At 39.8% G+C, this 22,275-nt stretch overlaps 1 protein-coding gene across 1 annotated transcript in view; it reads right to left on the bottom strand.

The window, feature by feature from the left end:
- The window catches only part of SLC39A8 (solute carrier family 39 member 8), a 72,579-nt gene extending 50,512 nt beyond the window's left edge, over positions 1-22,067 (bottom strand). Inside the window, exon 1 of the mRNA XM_057502474.1 lies at positions 21,761-22,067. Coding sequence (XP_057358457.1) covers positions 21,761-21,979 — 219 coding nt within the window. The 5' untranslated portion in view covers positions 21,980-22,067. The remainder of the gene's footprint in view (positions 1-21,760) is intronic.
- Between the last annotated feature and the right edge of the window lie 208 nt (positions 22,068-22,275).

Below are 22,275 nucleotides of genomic sequence, written 5' to 3' on the forward strand. Positions count from 1 at the left end.
ACTCCAGGAAAGTCGAAAGAGAATGTTGCTGCTGGTGTGACTGGGGAGCTTAAGGAAAAGAAACACATTTGGGAGGGTGGTGGTCAGCTTGGTTTTAGACATTTTGAGTTACAATGCCTGTGGGGTACCAGGGAAGGAGATCATCAGAACAGAGCCTAGGAAGAAGGGAAAAGCTTTGAGAATGCACATATATTTGTGCAAAAGCAGGAACGGAAGCTGGAGAACAAGAGAGCGAGATAAGCCCAAAGCATAAGAAAAAATCCAGTGAACTGAAGTGAATGCCTACTGTTCTGCCTGCCTGAGACCCCTTCCCCGTCATCTGGTAACAGGCCACCCTCCTGCCACGGAAGCCTCCTTCTACACGCGTCAGTTGGGGCTGACCCGGGGACACAGGACCAAGACCTGTCCACTCTCTGGCAGTTACTGAAGAAATCTTTCTCCACTAGGATTGCTGTGAGTCTGGCAGACTTTTAGGCCATTTTTTCCACCATGCAAGAGAAGATGAACTACAAGCAGAGAAAAAGAAGCTGCCAATAGCATCCCTAACCCCCAGACACAGCTGTGCCAAAAGCTGGCCTGCCCTTGGCTCTTTGGTCACCTGAGCCAATGAATTCCCTTATTGAGTGAAGCTAATTAAAGTTTAGTTTCTTTCACTTACAAATAAAGAGTCCTGACTGAAATATGAAGTTATTATTTATAAGGCATTTTTAAAGCTAGCAAATGAATGCTACATCCAGAACCCATGGGAAGACAAAACGATAAGCTTTCCTGCTCTTTAAACCATCTCCATTCTTCTTTTCTCAACCCATGAGCTGTTTTCTCTGATTCGCTGCCTTGCCAAATGGCTCCCATTAAATAATACAAAACAACTGGACCATGTGATCCTGTGTGCTTTATGCTAAGGCCTTCACACCATATCAGAAATGAAACATCACCCCATTCAGAAATCACCCCAGAGATGGTTTCAGATTCCGTTTTGCCATGACCTGACAGTGCTTCTGTGGAAGCTGAGCAGTTCACAGGTCCAGTCAGGACCATGGTAGAGCTGTGTTCTCTCCTGTGGAGGTAAAGGTAGGGAGAGAGAGCTCCTCTCAATGCATTGAGACTCGGTGACAATCAACATTAGAATGAAGCATTAAGTCCAGTCAGTTTTCTATATTGTTAAGTAAAAGAGCTACACAAACTAACTTTCATTACAAAGTCCCAAAGAGAGCCAGAGGTAGAACTGAGGTTAGAATCAAGTCTGAAAGAGCACCATCTAACTTTCTTTAGGGACTTCTCTGCCCTGCACTGCTTTGCCACAGCTGTTGTTTTTCAGTCGGATCTACACCCACCTTCTGGAATCTGCCATAGGAAATGAAATGAAATGAAACGAAACAAAAGGAAATGAAACAAAATGAAGTGAAATTATGAAATGACATGACATGACACGAAAGCCATGTAGCTGAGATGACAAGCCCTGTAGCTTATCCTTCCTCAGGTGAATGACAGGTCTCCTGTTCTTCGAAGAGATGCCACAGGTAAGAGGTTGAATAAGAATCCACCAAAAATCTTCATCTATCCTGCTCTTATTGAAGCTAGTTCCACTTCTCTCTCCCTCTCATTCATTTATTCATTCACTAAACAAAGGCTGATCTCATCTTCTCTGGGTCAGGTGTTCCAATATAGGACATGGTTTCATATTCAATAAGCTCCCCATTCAGTATCTAAAGTATATAGATGCAATGCAGGTAACTATAATATAATGTGGCAAGAAAAATCACACAGATGTGCAGGCATTGTGAGGGAAGAGGTCAGGAAGGCTTCTTGGAGGGCCAGATACCTGTGCTGAGTCTGAAGTCTAAAGAGATAAGACATGAGCCATATAAACTTAAGTAAGACAGAAATCAGGAATGCAAGTAAGTTATGTGATTAGTAGACAAATTAATTTAATAAAAAACAGTTATTATAGGAGTTCTGAGAAGCACATAAAAGCTATATGCTTAACATATATAATCTTTTTCAATCCCCACATCAACTACTGAAGTAGATTTTAGCAGAAAATTGAGATGAAAAAATCGTATCTTAGGTAAGTTATCCAAGATGAAACAATCTATAAATGCTAAACACAGAATTCAAACCAATGTCTTGTGCCCACTGACCTGTAAGCCAATACTCTTGCTGCTATACTTTTCTGTTTTGGTGAGTTGAACACTGAGAAGAATACAAATAATGAAAGAGAACCATTCAGACCCTGGCAAGGTACGTATATTTGTTGCCCCAATAGTGACTCAAGTCATAGAATTACATTACTCTTAGACCACATTTAGCAAAGAGATACCTCAAAAACAAAACATCAGCCAAGCTTTCTCATGGTAAGATTCAAGAGGGAAATAGAAGGTAGTCCTGATTCTTTGCCCCCAGGAGGCCCTCCTACCCATCACACAAATAGCAGTAATGGGCAGGTGCCACAGCCACACTCAGGCAGCAAACAGTCCAGAACCTGGCACCATGTGCCAGTGGTTGCTGACACTGCCCTCAAGTACTCCTGTAACAGAATTAGCAAACCCAGAATATCTGAGTGTGTGCCATCTTGAATGCTTTGCTTCCCTATTTTAAACCCAGTATTTCTGCTGTACAAGTAGAGAAACCAGATTGTTGTTCATCCACTTGAGCTACCATCACATAACCATACAACTAGGAGATCAATACAACAGTAAATAGTTAGGAATGTTATTAAGAGGAGGAAAAAGTGAAGACTCAAAATAGTTATTTAATGGGAAAGAAACCTCTGGAATCCTTGAGATCATATCTACCTTAGTATTTACTAATGTTAATACTAATAATACGGTGTGCCTGGCACACAGTAGGGCTCAGTAAATACTTGTTGAATGAATAAATGAGTAAATGAATGAATGAACCCCTCACTTGTCTTCACACTATTTTTAAAAACCAATTCAAATTTTAAGTTCATAGTAGTAGCTTAAACAAAATTATGTAAAAGCAAAAGAAGTGCAAAAAGTAAAATAGACAAGTATTTCAAATATGGCAACTAGCCAAAGATCTCAAGATAACAAATTAAATATTTAAATTTGAAAAGGGTGGTTTGAGTTTAACCATCTAAAACAACGGAACCATCCTCTAACTCATCTGTACATGGGTGATGGCACAGTGTCATGGCACTGGTAATTTAAATGCTCCATGCTGGCAGCAGGTGCAACAAAGACGTGGGGGTGGTTGAGGACACCACTTCCAGGTTTACTATTGATCAATAATAGAACTTCCTAGTTTGTTCATTCAAGGTTTATTCATTATTATTACAATAAGATAAAACAGAATTTTCTAAGGTTTGAGCAAAGAACATTCTAGATAGAAGTTCCCTAGGTTTAAGAGGTGGCTAATTACATGATCCCAACTCTGTTTCCCCAAGATTCATATTTTTCCATTTTTCCCTCCTTATACTTATACTCTATATAAGGTTTCCTTATACTTCTTACCAAGCCACTATGACGATGAGGCACTGCCACCCATAAATGCACACGCACGCGTGCGCTCACATTCAGTCTCAAAACTTTTCCTAGAGAGGAAATAAAAACTGCCCTTCCTAGATATATTATTTAAAACAGAAAGATACCTTGTTTCGTGATACATTGTTAAGGGAAGAGACTATTATGAAATAATAGCTATAGATATGACACTTATAAATAAGGTTACATAAAATCTGGAGATACATGCTTTAAAATAACAGTATATATTTCTGGACGGTGAAGTTATGGGTGATTTTTTTTTCTCTTCTGTTTCTCTATATTGGCCAAAGTTTTAGATAATATACATGTATTCAGTTTCCAATTAGAAAAATAACATTAACTTATGGGGGGTTTAAAATCTCTTTTTCTCAGTTCCTCCAAATACAAGATAAGCTGGATGTTTTTTTTTAATTTTGTTAAAGAAAAAGAAATTTTAAAAGGTATGATATGCTTTTTAAAATAAGTTTACAAAGTTTTCTGAGTTTACCATCGCTATTGACAAGTTTCTCAGTCCTTGCCTATTTCATATTCAGTTTCTCAAGACTAAAAGCCTAGCAGTTTCAGAGCACAGATAGTCTGGATTCTTGGTTTCCTGGCCCTGACCTACCTCCAGATGGCAAGGGCCACCCTATTTCTATCACCTATAAAATAGCTCCCCAGACCTTCTCCCCTTGCTGCCAAGATCAAAGGCCTTTAACTTCGCTGCTCACCTGAGGCCTCCTATTCAGGCCCCCCAGGGGTAAGCGAGCAGGGCATGCCTTTCCTCCAGCTCAGGGCTGGGGAACATGACACAAGGAGTGACCTTATCTATCCTTCTGAGTCCTCTCATTTCTGCATACCGGGGATGGCCCTGTCCACCAAAAGCCCAATTATATAACCATTCTTTGTGGTTCTCAAAGTGTGGCCCAGGGACCCCAGGGAGTTACCAAGGCCCTTCCAGAGAATATGCAAGGCCAAATTATTTTTATAATAATACTAAAACTGCATTTCCCTTTTTCACTCTCATTCCTTGATGAGTGAGCTTTGAATGTTCCAGGTTACATGGCATACATCAAAATAGATGGAATGCAAAAGCATAAATGAGATCCACCTGTCGTCCTGTAAGCCAGATATTAAAGAGATTTGCAAAAATGTAAAACAATGCCTTTCTTCTAATTTTTTTTTTTTGGTCACGAAAAATAGTTATTCTTCATTGAAAAAATATTAAAATGATATGGGCTTATGACTGTTTTTAATATATTTAATAAATATTATATTTCAAATTTCTCAACATTAATTTCTATAAGGGTAAAATCAATACATATTTATACTAAATATTAATCTATATGCTAAAGCTCTTTTATATCCTCAATAATTTTTAAGAGTTCAAAGGGATCCTGGGACCAAAAGGTTTGATCTGGCACTTAAGAATGTCACATAGCCTTATATACCTCTTCACTGGTGAATTGGGAGCTTCTAATCAATTTTATCTACTACATCTCTCATCCTGTTTATCCTAGACCCCCACAAGATTGTTTCTACTGAAACATTGCTATTGTCACTTTTCTAATCAAACTGGCCCCTTGACAAAAACAAACAACAAAAAAACTTCCCTTGTGCTAGGAGTGTAAAGTCCTAACACTGAAGAACTTCAGATCTCTCCCTTTACCGTCTTCTTCGCATTTGCTTTCACTGGAACTTTGCATGCTCCATGACCCCTGCCTAGAATTCTGATAGACCTGCTCTCAAAGTACCCTACTCCTCTCTGTCCTACATTTGGTTCCAAACTCCTCTGCTTCATACTGCTACACTCTCCAGACTCCTGCACACAAAGTATTTATTTGTTTAGCACTTATCCTGTGCTTCTTTGTATTACCATCTGTTCATGAAAATAGGTATCTCTTTAATGAGAGCATGAAGATCTAGAGAGGATGGATATGTTCCATTTATACCTCCCTCAACTATCAACAAGGCTTCAGACACATAAGATGTACAATTTATAACAACAGCTAATTTGACAGATCAAAGAAAGGGGGTTGGATGAAAGAAGATTAGAAACAAGTGCAAAGTGTCTGAGCATAATTCTGAGAAATAACAAACTGATAACCTCAGAGTCATTTACCAGGACCTCTGAAGAGCCAAACTGTCCAGTCACAATGTCTCTGCTCATTCTATGAAACATTCCCGGAATCAGCTCAGTGTGGCCAATATGAAAAATAAACAAATCCTAACACCAATATTTCCAAGTTGTCCTAAAAATTATAACTGTGGACTGTAGAAAGAATCCAAATCAAATGAGGAGGAAAAAAAAGTCTGAAAATTCAGTTATTAGTGGGAATAAAAACTTAATTTCCTTCTACTCAGATGATACATGGGTTAAATTTTAACAGACTATTTCTTTTATGCTATGTTTTTATTAATTTTTTTTGTATCAGATAAAGGAATTGCTGGTTTACCTTGAGTTAAATGAGACACTTAGTTGATTAAAGTAATTTAGAAGGTTTATACTCACATAAATTAATTGTTTAAAAGTTGAAGTTATTCACTCATTCAACAAATATTTTACCATAGGCTAGACACTATGCTAGCTACAGGAATAGAGAACATGACTTTGCTAAGCCCAGTCTCTAAGCTCACAGATCTTACAGACTATGTATGGCAGGGTTCAGATACACACCTAAATAATCACAGTATGACCTGGTAAGCGCTAGGTAGGATCCATGAATGTGAAGAAGAAAGGATAATTACCCACCCTAAAGTAAAGGGGTTGTCAAAGGTTTCCTGGGGAAAACAATATCTAGGATGAGATGTGAAGGAAAAAGAAGAGATATGGTTGGAGAAATATGGAGATAGGGGTAGATACTGCAGGGCCTTAAATATCAGGTAAGGAGTTTAGATTGTTCTCTAACAGCAATGAGAAGCCATCTGAGGATGGCGAAATGATAAGATTTGCATATTTGAGATATAAGTCTGGCAGTGGTGTGGAGGCTTGAGAGGGACATGGAGAAAGATGGGACACAGGGGACAGCAGCAGAAACATAGCAGACAGTCCCTGAGCATTTACAGCATGCCAGGCACAAGACAGAATGGCAGATACAATATCTAATTTCATTTACACAACAATCCCATAAAGTAGATAAAATTATCTTCCTCACATGAAAGGGCACACTGGAGTTTAGCGAGATTAACTGAGAAATATATAGAAGTCACTGTGTCATGACTTACGTGCATCTGATCTGGGAAGGAGAGAGAGAAGAGGTGAGAATAACATCAAGTATTTCAGCTTAGTCAACACATGGTGATGCTGATCACTGACATTGGCAAAACATAGGGATTTGCCAGAACATTCTGACGGAAAAGGGTGGAGGTAAGGAGTGCCATTTGGGATGGATTTAAACCTACTGAACTAAGGAGGGAGAGAGTTAGACATCAATCAACAGCAGGATGTACAAGGCTGAACCTCAAAGAGAAATCTGAACCAAGCCACCTTCCTTGGGAAGCATCTACAGTAGATAACTGCAGCCAGAGTGGCTGAAATAATACAGTGTATAGAGTCCAAAAAAGCATTTGACATAAAACCCTGAGGAACAACCAATATGTAAAAAGTAAGCTATGCACACAGAAACTGAAAAGAAGGAGCCAGAGAAGTAAGAAAAATAAAGGCATAATTGCAGGCAAGGAAAGGGTGTGTTTCAAGTAGGATGTGTTCCATACCATCAAACTTAACAGAGGTAGGGCCTGAGAAGTGCCCATTGTATTGAGCAATAAAGTGGTTCTGGGTGATGTCCTGTGGAGTCATTTCAAGAAAGTTCTGGGGACAGAGCCAGACCACAAGGTGTGGTGGAGTGACAGGAAGGTGAAGAAATCAGACAGGAATTCATACATTTGCACGGCTCAGTTATACATGTAAAGTGATACACGAAGACCCTGGGATATTCAGGGAGTCACGGCAGAGGCCTCACTATGGCAGCATTTGCCTAAAACCAGCAAAGTGGAGGAGAACTGAGGATTCAAAATTAGAACATCTGTCCTTCCAGACAAATTTGGACACTTGATGTCTTTTGTCCAATGATTTATTTGTGCCTCAGTTTCTGAGGAAACTGATATTCCCTAATTTTCTCACAATACTGTTTTGAGTATCAAGTGCCAATAATCAGGAAGTAATGTGGTAAAGTGAAAGCTTATGGAGGAATTCACAGCAGGATTTGGAGCTAGTCCTGACTACTGCAGAGACAGCTTGGACAGGGAAAAATAATAATCATCATTTTTTTCTTGTTTTACTGAAACAAGAGAAATATCAGCAGAGAATACTTTCCTTCATCAAATGATGGTACAGATCCCAGTAGCTTAAAGAAACTAGCATCAGTTCTGTATCAGCTCTTGGATGACATATGAGGTACTTGGCATTTTGAAAAATAAACCAGACCCTGTGTGGGATGATCCTCATCAGCATGAGCAGCAACAGTGGGAAAAGCATCAGTTTTGAAGTCCAGTGACCCTGGAGTGGAATCCTCACTCTGCTACTTCTGAGCTGTGACTTTGAGTCGGGTATTTAACCTAGCTTAGACGGGGTTGCCTCATGGGAATACCTGGAGTACATACCCAAGGAGATGAGGTGAACTACTGGTGGGATGGTGTGTAAGAAAGCACGAGCACAATGCCTGCCACACGGCAAGTGCTTCGTAAAATGTCAGCTCCGTTCCTCTTAGGACAGGACCTGCTTCCTCTGCTAGAGGTGAAGCCCAACCAGAACATCTACATAAATGGCATTCATCCCAAGATTAGGGACAGGGCCAATGTCTAGCTTTTCTCCTTAGTACATGTAGGTGAAACAACCAAAGAATATATCTAAATTCTGAGACCCCTGCTTCTAAAGAAAACTGTAGAGTATCATGATTGATATACAAACTCAAATTATCTGGTCTATCAATTACACGTATCCCTTAACAAAAGGCTCTGTGTGTTTTTTAGCACACATGCTCAATATTTGTATAAAGTATTTACATAAATATTTATATAAGGGATCTATTATACAGCTCAGTACAGTCTACTGATTGTACTGCTCCCCTTCATCTGAAGTTTGCACTTTCTATTTCCTTGTCCTTGAAGAGCTGCATCTCTCTCTCACAGATCTCAGTGAGACCAAAGCAGCTCCTGTTCTCTTACCTGCTTTCAAACTAACAAGATCAGCTGTAATGGGGTGGGGTTGGGGGAGCCTGGACTCTTTCAGCTTGCAAAACTCACACAGAGGTCCTGCAGTAATTCTAATTTTAAAACCATAATTATATCAATTTCTAGAAGTCTAATAGGGACTTCCAACCATTCACATTTCAGTAGTAATGTAAATTTTGGACAAAAACAGAAAGACAGAGTCAGCTCCTAAATAGAGCCTCAGAATTCCTCTGGAGGAAAGGGAATGTTCATAATGTCAATGCATATGGAAATACTCCAATTATTTCATTAGTCTCTACACCTAAGGTTTACATTTTCAGGAATTTACTATTAGTGTTTGATGAAAGGGAAGCAGAGGCAAACAGTTAAAAGCTCTTCCCAAAGTGAGAGTCACCAATGGAAATTAACATTGTAATCAAAATCACTGGACTGACATATTTCTTATTGAGCATATTATTTCATTAATCTATCTTTTTATAGCAGTGCTTTTCTGCATAAGTTGATCAACCTAATGTGCTCAGGCTCCAATGAAGACACTTTTGTTAAGAATAGTATAATTTTATCAAGTCACACAGTATTATAATGATAATAACTTTATATTGAGCATATAATTTGGGCCAGGCATGATGCTAAGTATTTTATATGCATTGTCTTATTTTTTATTTATTATTTATTATTTGAAGCAATACAGTTAATGAAAAATATATTTTACTTGTTTGAGTTACTACATGTAATACACCAAATACATAAGTGCCTAAAATGGAGTAAGTGCTCAGTAAATGCTATCGTTCTTATTTTTTTAGTTCAAACAACCATCCTTTTCTCAAACCAACCATGAGAAAATTTCATGTTTTCAATGCACAGATGTAAAAACTAAGGATTAAGGAGGTTAATCTTGCCTGTGATTCTCCAGCTAATAAGTGATAGAATAAGAATTTCGGCCCAGGTATGTTTGACTCCAGAGGCCAAACTGTTAACCATTACGTTGTATTCTCTACTATAGTTAGAGATCTAAGAAGCTCATCAAATAAATCAATGACAACTCTGGATTATTTTGTACTAGGTTCACAGAACTAAAGCCTTAGAGGCCTGATCAGTGCTCACTTGTTTTTTTTTTCTCTAACCATTCAGTTAGTTATAAAAAAAAGTCAAGGTATTAAATATTTGGACTTGGAAGGCCTAACACTACTTTTCAGGTTAACACCTTTGACCTACATTCACAGATTTTTGTTTTTGTTCTCCTTAAACATCAGGCCAAGAAAAACAACAAACGATCTTTGGAAGGAGGCAGAAACCAGATTAAACAAGGCTCCATTCTGAAGATTTTCTATGCTTCCAAATCCCATAATCACAAAGGTAATTCAATGATAGTTGTTTCATTTCTTTTTAAAATACATCTCAAGACTCAGAGAACCCATCTGGCTCCAGAAATAGACAACTGGGAATAGTATAAGAATAAATTAATTAATTTCAGTTACAAACAAGAGTTGACTTGTTATCAGGAATTGGAAATGAGAAAGCTCTGAAAACTACATAGTTTCTTAGGTTGCCAAGAGTTCAGTAACATTCTATTTTTTTTAATAAATTGCTTTGTAAATGATCCTAATAATAACTGTTTCCACTTAGTAATACAGACAGTTCCTGGGGAAATGCCACTCCAAGTATAAGTAACTTTCAAATTCTTATTACAACCCCATTAAGCTGCCTTCAGTGAAGGGTTACTTTTCTTTTCCATGGGGAATGTCAATCCTTCTCAACTTCAGGCCTTATTTGCTATTACTATTATATATTTCTACTGTTCTCACCTAACCCCTACAATCACCAAAAGAAATTGATAACACAGAGGATTCAACTGTAAACTAAATTTTTTTTAAACCCTTAAACTACAGTCTTGGTTGAAAAGCAACAGGTTTTTACAATGGGGAAATGAAGTCCCTGCCCTCAATATCCCCAAGATGGGCACCTTCAGGCAACAGGAATATGGTGTGAACCAAAGTATAAGAACTACAAATCTGCCACCCAGCTACTCCGGACATCCCTGAGAGGAGTAAAGCTCTAACCCAAGCCAAGAAAACCGTTTACCTCTCCCCTCTCGTGGTCACTGTGAGAGCTCAAACTCCACCCAGCAGCAATGACTTGCCAATGGTTAGAGTAAGCAATTCTGTCAAGGGACTCTGCTCACCTACTCTCCCTCTTTGGTTCAACTCATTCCCCAGTGCCTCTGCATAAACCACTTTCTTCAATGCAGTCACTTCACAGTTGTGGGACAGGATTTACACTCTAATCGGTAAGAGAGAGTGCATTCATTGGCAGAATCCTTACAGAGTAAAAATGAAAACAAGACTGAACATTTCATACTAGACATAGGTGTTTCTCTTATATCCAAAGCCTATCCCTAGAAGAAAAAACTAGTTGATTAATATGCCTATCTCTGGGAAAACTTTTGGAACTCAGAATTAAGAAAACTGTTAGTGCCAAAAAGTTTTCTCCAAAAAAAATTCATCATTCTCTATAAAAAAGAAGTCACAGAACCCACAGGAAAATCCATCCTATGAGTAACGTACAGACACAGTTGGTACAAGCAGATGTTCAATGAATATTAAAAAAAAAAAAAGATAAACAAAGTTCTCCAAAAGGAGAATGACCAATTTGTAATTCCTCCTTGAGGCATTTTCCAAAAGGGTCCCTCACTCTTCTGACCTGGTAGAACATGCTATCGACAGTACCCACCTGAGAATCACACACTCTCTTGTGACATTTTAACAATAATTTCTTGCAGTAATTACTTAGCTGCTACAATGTTGCCTGGCATACTTTACACAAGTTTCCATCTTATTTCTTAATTAGATGATAAGCTTTCTGAGGATCCATCATCCTCTTTGTAGTTTCCGTAGTATTAGCACTGTTCCCTTCAGGTGACTAAGCACTGCAGTTTGATAAGCAACGATGATTACTGACATCTACCCATGGTCCAAAAACCTGAAATACAAGTTGCACTCGTTAGAGAAAGTATGATTTTCTGGACTATAATCCAAAAACCCACAATGGCATGATGTTTAGGACTATCTGAGGCTCTACCGCTTACTGCATCACACTGGTTGAATTATCTCACCTCTCTGTACCATATTTTTCTCATGTGCAAAATGAGGGTGATAATGGTACCTTTATCATAGGGTTATTGTATGAAATGTGGTAATATAAATAAATTGGTTAAAAGAGTTATGGCACACAGTAGAAGACCAATAAATCCTAGATATAATTATTTATGTTTTGTCCTAATGGGTCCAACATGACTCCCAGTGTAGTGGGTAAAGATGCCAGTTTGGAGATTAGATAGCGAAAGAATGAAGAGCACTTTCCCGTATGGATCCCAATCATATCTGGTATGAAGGCAAACTAAACTGTTGACAGCAGAGTCAAATGAATCAAGAGTGTCCCTCATTTTCCCCAAACCTCTTGGAAACAATGATAATACTGTACACAGTCAACTTAAATGAGAGTGATATAATAGATTAGAATAGGTCCATTGTCTTGAAGGAAAAGCAACCAGAGACCTAAGTGAAAACTCACCCTCTGACCTGCCCTTCTGTTCCACCCTCCCAGTTTCTCACCTGACAAGCAGGCTGGAAGACATTCCTGGAAGATTTGCCCTCACCATTTCTCAGAGCCTAAAGGCTAAAAACAAAAATGCTCTTTCTTTTCTCTGTCCACAGTCGGTGCTTCCCAGAACCTCCCTCCTCTAATGCACCATCACCCCTACCCCAGGAAAAAGTACAATACGTGACAACAGGCTCTGCATACAACAGGTGTGTAATGAGCACACGCACACAGCTTCTGTTGCTACACACCACTAGCCTGGCCATCCATTGAAATAAGCCAAGAGTTACATCACTGCCTCTCCCTTTGGCATCCCTAGGCAAGAAGATTATGAAGGAAAAGATATAGCCACAGTTAAACGACCACTACAGGCAAAAGAGTGAAGCTGAAAATATTTACTTTGGGGGCTTTTTCTACCTATTCTTCAGCCAGCCCTTCCAGAAGGAGCAGAGCTTATACGCTACCTCCAGACAGTCTCCAGGTTTAAGCAATCATTACATGTAGCTCATGCAAACCACTGCAGTCTCCTCCTCAGCTCCCATCTTGACCCTCTGCAACACAGTCTACATTCATGCTGATAAATGTTCTGAAAACACAAGTCTGACCTCTGGCCACTTTTAATTATAATTCTTTAACCAGACATATCATGCTACTGTGCATTACAGTATAAACCTCCCCCTATAAATTGCATTGTGAGAACCAGAATTATCTTACTCATATTCAACTGTCTTCACTCACTTCACTCAAAAATTATACAATGAATAGAATTTTTGTCCAAGCAGTACACTAGGCCCTAGAGAGATGAGTCAGGTAATTCTCTTCTATTGCTTTGAAATTGTGGGGTGGAGGAGCAGCTATATAAACTGAAAATTATAATACATATAAAATTATTTACATATTATAATTATACCAGTTAATATAGGATCACATAGAAGGGTCTCCTACCAACTCTTGAGCAGATCAAGAAAGGCTTCTCAGAAGAAGCAATCAGTGCCTTCTGAGGCATAAGCAGGTGTATATGGAGAATCAGGAACTTCAGGCAGGCCATTAAGAGTGGAGAAGTGGCAAAGGGTAAGGCTTGAGAAATATACAGGGACCAAATCAAAAAAAGGGCTTAAGCCACACGGAAGTGTTTGAAGTTTATCTTGAAGGAATTTAAGTGTTTTAATAAGACGAGTGATTTGATCAGATTTGCACTTCAAACTGAGTAAACTAATTATAGTAGTCATTCAAAATATTTGTTGAACACAAAGCATCATTAGCATAATAAAAAATATTTTAGAAATTCAATAAGAGAGAGATCCACATGTCAGTGCTGGAGGTAATGATGCCCCAGAAAGATTTATGGAGGAGCAAAGCTGGGCTTTTAAAAATGTGGGCTTTTGATAGGCCAATTCACGGAGAATGACTCTTAAGTGGGAAACAGGAAGAGTGCATAGAAGACAATGAGCTAAGAAGTGATTGAACAAAAGTACAAGGGGAATTCATAGAAGAGTGAATATTTAGTGGGCACTAAGACTGAAGAGGTAGGTTGACAACTCGAGGTCCAACCATGAGGTGCAGAGCCTTCAATGACAAGGTCAAGATTTAGATTTAACCAGCCAAGAGACAATTCATGGAGGACTTCTGAAAGAAGAGACACAGACTCTAAGTATTGCTTTAGGAAGACTGAGTGCAAATGGCAAGAGGTTTAAAAACAAGATTCAGGCAAACCAGGCAATAGGAACATGAAAGGGAAAGAAAGAGTCAGAGATGTGCTGCAAGACACATATCAAAGGACAAAAGAGAAGAGACAAAATTGTAAGGTCAGTGATGGTGTGGAACAAAGGGGGCCTCATTGCCAGCCTGCCACACCCACTTTAAGCTCCAGGACCCCCACTAATCCTCCCTGGGAGATGGCCCTATTTGAATGGAGGTATTTCCTGCAGCTTTAGTGTGATAGTTTGGAGAATGAGAATCTTCCTTTTTATCAACCTGTTTAATCAGTGTCCACATAAGAACTTGGAGGTTAAGTGTTTTGAAGAGGAAATGAAAAGAACATTTGGAGGAGAAAGGAAAATGTACACAAACAAAAGTTTGCACTGAGGCCCTTCATGAATCCCCTAAGTCAATCACATGAGGATTCCTTCAGGTGCAGCTGCCCTGTGTATTCCAGCGAACTCCCTGAGATAGATAAGACTGACACCTAGTCCTGGGCCCCAAGACACCGCTTGCTAAAAGAGCTCCCTCTTCTCACCGATTGGGTGCCCTCTTCTACCTGCTTTTTTATGTCCTCAGTCACCATAAGAAGCAAAATAATTAATTCAATTGTTCTTGGACAACTTCCTAGAAAAATACAACCTTCCACGATTGACCCAGAAAGAAACAAAAAATCTAAACAGACCAATTACCAGCAACGAAATTGAAGCGGTAATCAAAAAACTACCAAAGAACAAAACCCCCGGGCCAGATGGATTTACCTCGGAATTTTATCAGACATACAGGGAAGACATAATACCCATTCTCCTTAGAGTTTTCCAAAAAATAGAAGAGGAGGGGATACTCCCAAACTCATTCTATGAAGCTAACATCACCCTAATACCAAAACCAGGCAAAGACCCCACCAAAAAAGAAAACTACAGACCAATATACCTGATGAATGTAGATGCAAGAATACTCAACAAAATATTAGCAAACCGAATTCAAAAATACATCAAAAGGATCATACACCATGACCAAGTGGGATTCATCCCAGGGATGTAAGGATGGTACAACATTTGAAAGTCCATCAACATCATCCACCACATCAACAAAAAGAAAGACAAAAACCACATGATCATCTCCATAGATGCTGAAAAAAGCATTGACAAAGTTCAACATCCATTCATGATAAAAACTCTCAGCAAAATGGGAATAGAGGGCAAGTGCCTCAACATAATAAAGGCCATCTATGATAAAACCACAGCCAACATTATATTGAACAGTGAGAAGCTGAAAGCATTTCCTCTGAGATCGGGAACTAGACAGGGATGCCCACTCTCTCCACTGTTATTTAACATAGTACTGGAGGTCCTAGCCACGGCAATCAGACAAAACAAAGAAATACAAGGAATCCAGATTGGTAAAGAAGAACTTAAACTGTCACTATTTGCAGATGACATGATATTGTACATAAAAAACCCTAAAGACTCCACCCCAAAACTACTAGAACTGATATTGGAATACAGCAAAGTTGCAGGATACAAAATCAACACACAGAAATCTGTGGCTTTCCTATACACTAACAATGAACCAACAGAAAGAGAAATCAGGAAAACAACTCCATTCACAATTGCATCAAAAAAAATAAAATACCTAGGAATAAACCTAACCAAGGAAGTGAAAGACCTATACTCTGAAAACTACAAGTCACTCTTAAGAGAAATTAAAGGGGACACTAACAGATGGAAACTCATCCCATGCTCATGGCTAGGAAGAATTAATATCGTCAAAATGGCCATCCTGCCCAAAGCAATATACAGATTTGATGCAATCCCTATGAAACTACCAGCAACATTCTTCAATGAACTGGAACAAATAATTCAAAAATTCATATGGAAACACCAAAGACCCCGAATAGCCAAAGCAATCCTGAGAAAGAAGAATAAAGTAGGGGGGATCTCACTCCCCAACTTCAAGCTCTACTATAAAGCCATAGTAATCAAGACAATTTGGTACTGGCACAAGAGCAGAGCCACAGACCAATGGAACAGACTAGAGAATCCAGACATTAACCCAGACATATATGGTCAATTAATATTTGATAAAGGAGCCATGGACATACAATGGCGAAATGACAGTCTCTTCAACAGATGGTGCTGGCAAAACTGGACAGCTACATGTAGGAGAATGAAACTGGACCATTGTCTAACCCCATATACAAAAGTAAACTCAAAATGGATCAAAGACCTGAATGTAAGTCATGAAACCATTAAACTCTTGGAAGAAAACATAGGCGAAAACCTCTTAGACATAAACATGAGTGACCTCTTCTTGAACATATCTCCCCGGGCAAGGAAAACAACAGCAAAAATGAACAAGTGGGACTATATTAAGCTGAAAAGCTTCTGTACAGCAAAAGACACCATCAATAGAACAAAAAGGAACCCTACAGTATGGGAGAATATATTTGAAAATGACACATCCGATAAAGGCTTTACGTCCAGAATATATAAAGAGCTCACATGACTCAACAAACAAAAAACAAATAACCCAATTAAAAAATGGGCAGAGGAACTGAACAGACAGTTCTCCAAAAAAGAAATACAGATGGCCAACAGACACATGAAAAGATGTTCCACATCGCTAATTATCAGAGAAATGCAAATTAAAACTACAATGAGGTATCACCTCACACCAGTAAGGATGGCTGCCATCCAAAAGACAAACAACAACAAATGTTGGCGAGGCTGTGGAGAAAGGGGGACCCTCCTACACTGCTGGTGGGAATGCAAGTTAGTTCAACCATTGTGGAAAGCAGTATGGAGGTACATCAAAATGCTCAAAACAGACCTACCATTTGACCCAGGAATTGCACTCCTAGGAATTTACCCTAAGAATGCAGCAATCAAGTATGAGAAAGATCAGTGCACCCCTATGTTTATCGCAGCACTATTTACAATAGCCAAGAATTGGAAGCAACCTAAATGTCCATCAATAGATGAATGGATAAAGAAGATGTGGTACATATACACAATGGAATACTACTCAGCCATAAGAAAAGGGCAAATCCAACCATTTGCAGCAACATGGATGGAGCTGGAGGGTATTATGCTCAGTGAAACAAGCCAAGCGGAGAGAGAGAAATACCAAATGATTTCACTTATCTGTGGAATATAAGAACAAAGGAAAAACTGAAGGAACAAAACAGCAGCAGAATCACAGAACTCAAGAATGGACTAACAGGTACCAAAGGGAAAGGGACTGGGGAGGATGGGTGGGTAGGGAGGGATAAGGGGGGGGAGAAGTAGGGGGGTATTAAGATTAGCATGCATGGGGCGGTAGGAGAAAAGGGAGGGCTGTACAACACAGAGAAGGCAAGTAGTGATTCTACAACATTTTGCTATGCTGATAGACAGTGACTGTAAAGGGCTTTATAGGGGGCACCTGGTATAGGGGAGAGCCTAGTAAACATAATATTCGTCATGTAAGTGTAGATTAGTGATACCAAAAAAAAAAAGGGCAGTTCCTGTGTGGTAACATCCAATGAGTTCTACACAAGAGTATAAAGGGCATATAAAAGTGTAAGCAAAGGGTCTGTTTGTGTTTATACAGAGGATCAAAGCCTAATTGGGCTACCCCGAAAATGAACTAAGATACGATATGAAAAAGAACCTCCAACATCAGCACTCTCTGGAAGGCTCATGCCAGAAGATGATCATCAAAAAACCCCAACAAAGATCCACGCACTGCTACAGCTGTAGATGCACTCATCCCACCAGTTCCTGGACTTGCCATGGGAATGAGGAAGGAGATATCTAAGCTGGCCTGTGCATACAGTAAAACAACAAATTTGACTGGATCTATACTGTTGGAACTCAATCAAGAATTAGGAGAAGTGCAAATTGTAGCGCTCCAAAATCTTACAACTACAGACTATTTACTGTTAAAAGAACATAAGGGATGTGAACATTCCCCAGGAATGGGTTGTTTTAATTTGTCTGATTTCTCTCAGACTGTTCAAGTTCAGTTGGACAATATCCACCATATCATAGATAAGTTTTCACAAATGCCTAAGGTGCCTAACTGGTTTTCTTGGTTTCACTGGAGATGGCTGGTAATTACAGGTATGCTTTGGTTATGTAACTATACTCCTATTATGTTAATGTGTGTGCGCAATTTAAGTAGTAGCTTAAAACCTATACATGCTGAAGTTACTCTACAAGAAGATATGTCAAAGAAATCATCAATCTTCCCATGTTTTCTGCCACCTGCTACTTCTATAGCTTTTCTTCTTCCTTCCTAATTACAACCCTTAAATAGAATTCGTGCCTCATATCAAATTTACCGAGTATCATAATTCTTCCAAGTGGTAAAGATACCTCAAGACAAATGCTGGGCATAGAAGCTACAGGGCATAAATATGCAAAGAAATAAAAAGCTAACCATTTCAAACAATAAGGCTTCTCTCTCACTTACCAACTTTACATTTCCCTGTATGGCCCTGGAAGATGACTGGTTAGCCAGAGACGGTAAGATTCCTCAAGGGAGGAACAACCTAAGACAGGCACAGTCGCAGGGGGGTCATCAGGTGAGAAATTGGGGATCAACAGACGTGAGGCTTAGAACCTCACTCCCCCTGTTCTGAGAGAAATCTTCTGCATACGTGGATGTTTTATTGCCCTGGTCTAGCTTGGATTAACACATAGTCTACAGGCACACACCTGATCGTCTACATTTGCTCTCTTACAACACTAAACTATGTTTTCTACCTTTATCTTGTATCTACCTACCACTTCAGCATTTTATTAAAAATAATAATAATAAAGAGAGAAATGTGGTATCCACATATAAATCAAGTATAAAAATCAAATGAGTATTCATATTTGAACTGACTGTTTATAGTTCATAATGCATGAGCAAAACCGAAGGTTTCTGTGATGGCTGCCCTTGTACTGTTCACCATGTAAGAACTTATTCCCTATGTAAGAATTTGTTCTCTGTGTAAGAACTTGTTTGTTATGCCTCAGAAGATTGGAGACTGACGAAAATTAGGCTTGGGGTGGATTAATGATTGTGCATTGAGCATTGACTCCCCTATACAGAATTTTATTGTTGTTAACAACCATTTGATCAATAAATATGAGAGATGCCCTCACAAAAAAAAAAAAATGTACACACTTCCAATGGTAAAATAATAAGTAACCAGGATGTAATGAATATAGTCAAGATATTGTAACAGCTTGGTATGGTGATAGCTGGTACCTAGAATTGTCATGTATATAAATGTTGAATCACCATGTTGTACACCTGAAACTAATGTAATGTAATACTGTGTGTCAACTACCCTTCAATAAAAAATAATTATCTACAAAAAAAAAAAAAAAAAATTCAATTGTTCTAATGCGTCCAGTTTCAACTCATGTCACTGTGGTCTCCCAAAGCAAAAAGTTGATTTAGTACTACTTAGAAATCCTGACACAATAATAGAAAGCCTTCCAAAACTGCCTTATAGACCCCCAGAGTATAACTGTCTACACCTGAGAAAGGCTGACCTTTTAGAAAATATCACAGCCCTCATCTAAAGGAACAATGTCATTTGTAAACAGATCTCATAGAAGAGTCAATAAATCCCTGGCCCATAAAAATAAATTATATTTCTCAGCCTTTTTCAAAGTCAGAAAATCAAGCTTCCCACAATGGGCCCATACAATATTTATTGTCCTTTATTACATGTAAGGAACGAAAGTTGACTGCTTCAAGGTAGGGAGATACAATGGTCCTAAATTCTGCAAACGGGATGGTTTCCTGCTGAAGCAGATATGAACACCAGCAAATTAATAGATTCTTGTAGAAAGGCATTCCATTTGTCATCATTTAACTGAGGAAGATTGTTTTCATTAGGACTTTTTAAAACATCAAACAGATGTTTGTTAGACCTGATAGTGATAAATTTTCCTTGGCTTCCCTTTGTTTCCAAAGTAATGGGCTTCTTCCTGTCTCTTTTTGATGCCCACTGAGGCCATAAGGGTAGTTAAATAGACAAACAGGAGAATGAGAAACAACGTGTTAAAATACATATAATTTACCTATTGATGAATCCTACTTACTCATAAACTGGGAATCATATCACTAATAAACTTAACCAATTTTCCTAAATATAATTTAGGCATACTTTCCAGTGTCTTTGTCAAGGAATGGTTGTGGGTCTTTTGTCCCTTTATAATTCATCAACACCTCCAGACACTGCATGATAAGGAGATAATTTAAGTCAAAACAACATGTACACTACAGATAGGCAGCTGCAAGTCAAGTCCCCAGGCTTCTTTCCAAGCAAATGACTGCCCAGCTCCTACCTAGAAACACTTCAGTCAACTCAGCTGTTTCTCTTCAATGAAGAGACCGCAACTACACAGAAAACACTTAGGAAGTTGTTTGCTTTCTTTTATTTTCAAATTATCAGTATAAAACGGGGACACTTCGCTTTGTTCAACATACCGTTTTCAGACATTAAACCAAATGTAATACCATGCCAGAACTGGAACTACAGATTTGTTCTAAGACCAAAGAACATTCATAGGCAGACCACAAAACCCTTCCAGATCACAGGGAGATCACCCTTTGATTCCCCATGGTATCAGGAAGTTCTACTTCTTCTTGAGTATTGGGTCTCCTAATTGAGCTAAGATATTTCTAACAAAAAGAAAGCCAACCTATTCATAATGTTATTAGTAAGGAATTTACTTATTAAAGTTCCCCTAACTTAAAGGTCTGATATATTGGGAAATGCTAAATGTCCAAGAGCTGAGTATGGTACGCAGCATTTCCCAAACATGTTAGACCCCAACACAAACTAGCATCTCCTAGAAGCGACGAACAACATGGAAAATACTGCATACTCCCCTTGGCCATCCATTCCAGTTGTCACTGGAACAAGAACAGAAGGAAAAAAATCTAACGTGCTGAGTTAACTGAGTTTTAACAAGTGAGAAGGAGTTTTGGGGGTTATGTTGAATGCACTTTAGGCACTTTGCCTACTTCACAACTTTAAGAAATAAACCTAGAATATTTATTATGGAAATAACTAGGAATCTGTAATATCACCCTTTTTGAAATTTACTAACAGGTATGATCTTAATTGCTCCTTAGTTTACGGCTGTCCTTAAAACAAACCTAGGAATTACCAAATACCTAGATAATATGGTATATATGTACTGAGAAGTCTATTTTTTTTATTTTGAGTATTAGAATGAAGTACTTAACGACAAACTAAGCCTCTGAACCCAGTTCCGCCACCAACTGTACGTGTGGTCTTAGTCCCAAGGCCGCCTGGGTCTCCGCATCTCTGTACATTTGGCCTTGGGCTCTAAGGATCTTAATGCAGTGTACAAAGGAAGGACAGAACTACCTTGTATCTCGTTAGCAGTTGTTACCCACCAAGCAACTATTAATGAGGGTGGCCCGTGAGTCGCTCTCGTTGCTGGGGAGATTTAGGGTGCCATTGCTATCTAAACAGCATCTCTTAAGGTGTTTCCTGCCCTTAACTACTCATAAACTCTTCCATAATATCTTCTGATCACAACCGTCTGACCTCTCAGCTCATCAGGCGGAAAACTGCAATTCCTGGCCCCCTCAACAACGCCCCTTCAACGCCGGCCAAGCAACCTGGTCTAGTGAAAATCAAGGGCCACCAATCGTTACCGCCTCATACTTGAAAAGCCTAAAAGAATTCTCTCTTCTGCACTTCTCCCAAAGAAATAGCGTTCGCATACAAATGGAAGACTAGGGACACCACAGCCTGGAAGCGCCTCCCGGGGCCCGCGCCCTACCTGGTTGAAGTGTAACTGCCCGGGCTCCGGGGCGCCCTCCACGGGGGCGGCTCCCAGCCGCTCCAGCAGACGCCCGAGCTGCGCCGCCGACAGGCTCCGATTCGTGCCGAACAGGCTCAGCACATCCTCCCCGAAGGCGAGCACGGGACCCGCCGCCGCCTCTCCGTGGCCGGCGGCCGCCAGCAGCAGAAGCGCGGCCACCGCCCAGCTGGGGGCCATCCTGGTCGGCGCTGCCCCTCGAGGGCCGGACGCGGGCTGGGGCGCACAGGCAAGCTCTGGGCGCACGGGTCAGGCGTGCGCGCCTGTCAGAGTCGGCGGGGGCGCGAAGTGCCCCTGGTCCGCCGCCGCCTTGGAGAGAGCAGCAGTCCGCGACCTGCGGGGCATTGAAGTGGCGGTGCGGCCGGGGGAGGGCACGACAGGCAGCGCGGGCCCCCGGGCCTCCTGAAGAGCCTGAGATAAAGAGGACAAAGGGGGACAAAGATAAAGGCCCCGGGCCACCCGCCGGCCAGACCCGG

The sequence above is a fragment of the Manis pentadactyla genome, chromosome 5 (assembly GCF_030020395.1).
Source record: "Manis pentadactyla isolate mManPen7 chromosome 5, mManPen7.hap1, whole genome shotgun sequence".
In the NCBI taxonomy this organism is placed as follows: Eukaryota; Metazoa; Chordata; class Mammalia; order Pholidota; family Manidae; genus Manis; species Manis pentadactyla.